The 1,155-nt window shown below is 47.9% G+C and overlaps 1 protein-coding gene across 1 annotated transcript; it reads left to right on the top strand.

Annotated features, from left to right (window-relative positions):
* Positions 1-4: 4 nt before the first annotated feature.
* LOC108865157 (tigger transposable element-derived protein 2-like) lies at positions 5-853 on the top strand (the record flags this gene model as incomplete). The annotated part of the gene is made up of 1 exon (XM_018641896.1): positions 5-853. A coding segment is annotated over one exon (849 nt), but the record flags the coding sequence as incomplete, so codon positions are not given.
* Positions 854-1,155: the final 302 nt, after the last annotated feature.

Raw genomic sequence — 1,155 nt, 5'->3', positions numbered from 1 at the left:
TGCGCGGGTCAACTTGCTGTCAGTCCACGATGACGACCTCAGGAAGTGGGCTCTACAAAAAGCGCGTGAACTTGAGTTGACGCGGTTTTCTGCTTCACATAATTGGATCCAGAACTTCAAGAGATGCTACCGCATGACTTCGAGGAAAGTTACCAAATTCACGACCCATAAACGCGAACGTGATCAGGAAGAGATCGAGAACGCCGCGGCTGAGCTCATCTTGGACTTCGTTGACACAGTTCGTCCCAACTACGACCCGCCACAAATCTTCAATACGGATCAGTCGGGTTTCAATTACTTGGTGTATTCGAATCGGACTCAGTCCCACACCGGTGAGAAAAAAACTCTCGTCGCTATCCAAGCGATGAATGCTCTGACTCACAGCTACACCATACAGCCGACATTGAACATGGACGGCCGTCTTGTCGGTCGATTGTTCGTGAACCTTCAAGAGCCAGGAGGCGGATTCGGCCCGATCGTGGCGACGGAGGTAACGAGATACCCGAATTTGTTCGTCACATGCACCAAGTCCGGAAAATTAGATAAAGGCTTGATGAGAACATGGTGCCAAACGATTTTTAAGGAAATCCTGGACCGTACGCACACGGACGACTGTGTCCTTTATCTCGATTCCTGGGGTGGTCAGAAGGATTCCAGCTTGTTCGAACTGGATGGAAAACGAATCAAAATCAAGACCCTTCCGCCGGGGAGCACTTCGCTGATTCAACCGCTAGATCAGTGTTTCCCAAGAGTTTTCCCCAATGACCCACATCTGGACTCGACAAAGACCCCATGGCCCACGACAAAACCCAGCACCTTTGAAAAAGAGCATGTGTTCGGAAACACTCTTTAATGGCGACGAATATTAAGGAGTGAAATATATTTTCCTGACTAGCGAGGAGACTTCGTCAACCTCCTCACCCACAATTTTTATTAGAATGATCAGGAGCTAATTTAATGGGAGAAGTGCGCTACTTGCTCCGCGCAGAGTTTCTTTATATCCGGTTCGATATTGGTCAATTTTATCCTCAGATCTCCTCTTCTGGTTATTTCAAGTCGATTTCTCTTTGCGTCCACTAAGTCATTCACCGCACTAAACCCGCACTCAACCAAATAGGACGACGGAAAGTGGATTAATATATCTCTGGCAAGAGA

Source organism: Galendromus occidentalis, unplaced genomic scaffold (assembly GCF_000255335.2).
Source record: "Galendromus occidentalis unplaced genomic scaffold, Mocc_1.1 scf7180000076376, whole genome shotgun sequence".
NCBI classification, from domain to species: domain Eukaryota; kingdom Metazoa; phylum Arthropoda; class Arachnida; order Mesostigmata; family Phytoseiidae; genus Galendromus; species Galendromus occidentalis.
The sequence above is the reverse complement of the archived record's forward strand: the minus strand, read 5'-3'. Positions and strand labels throughout refer to the sequence as shown.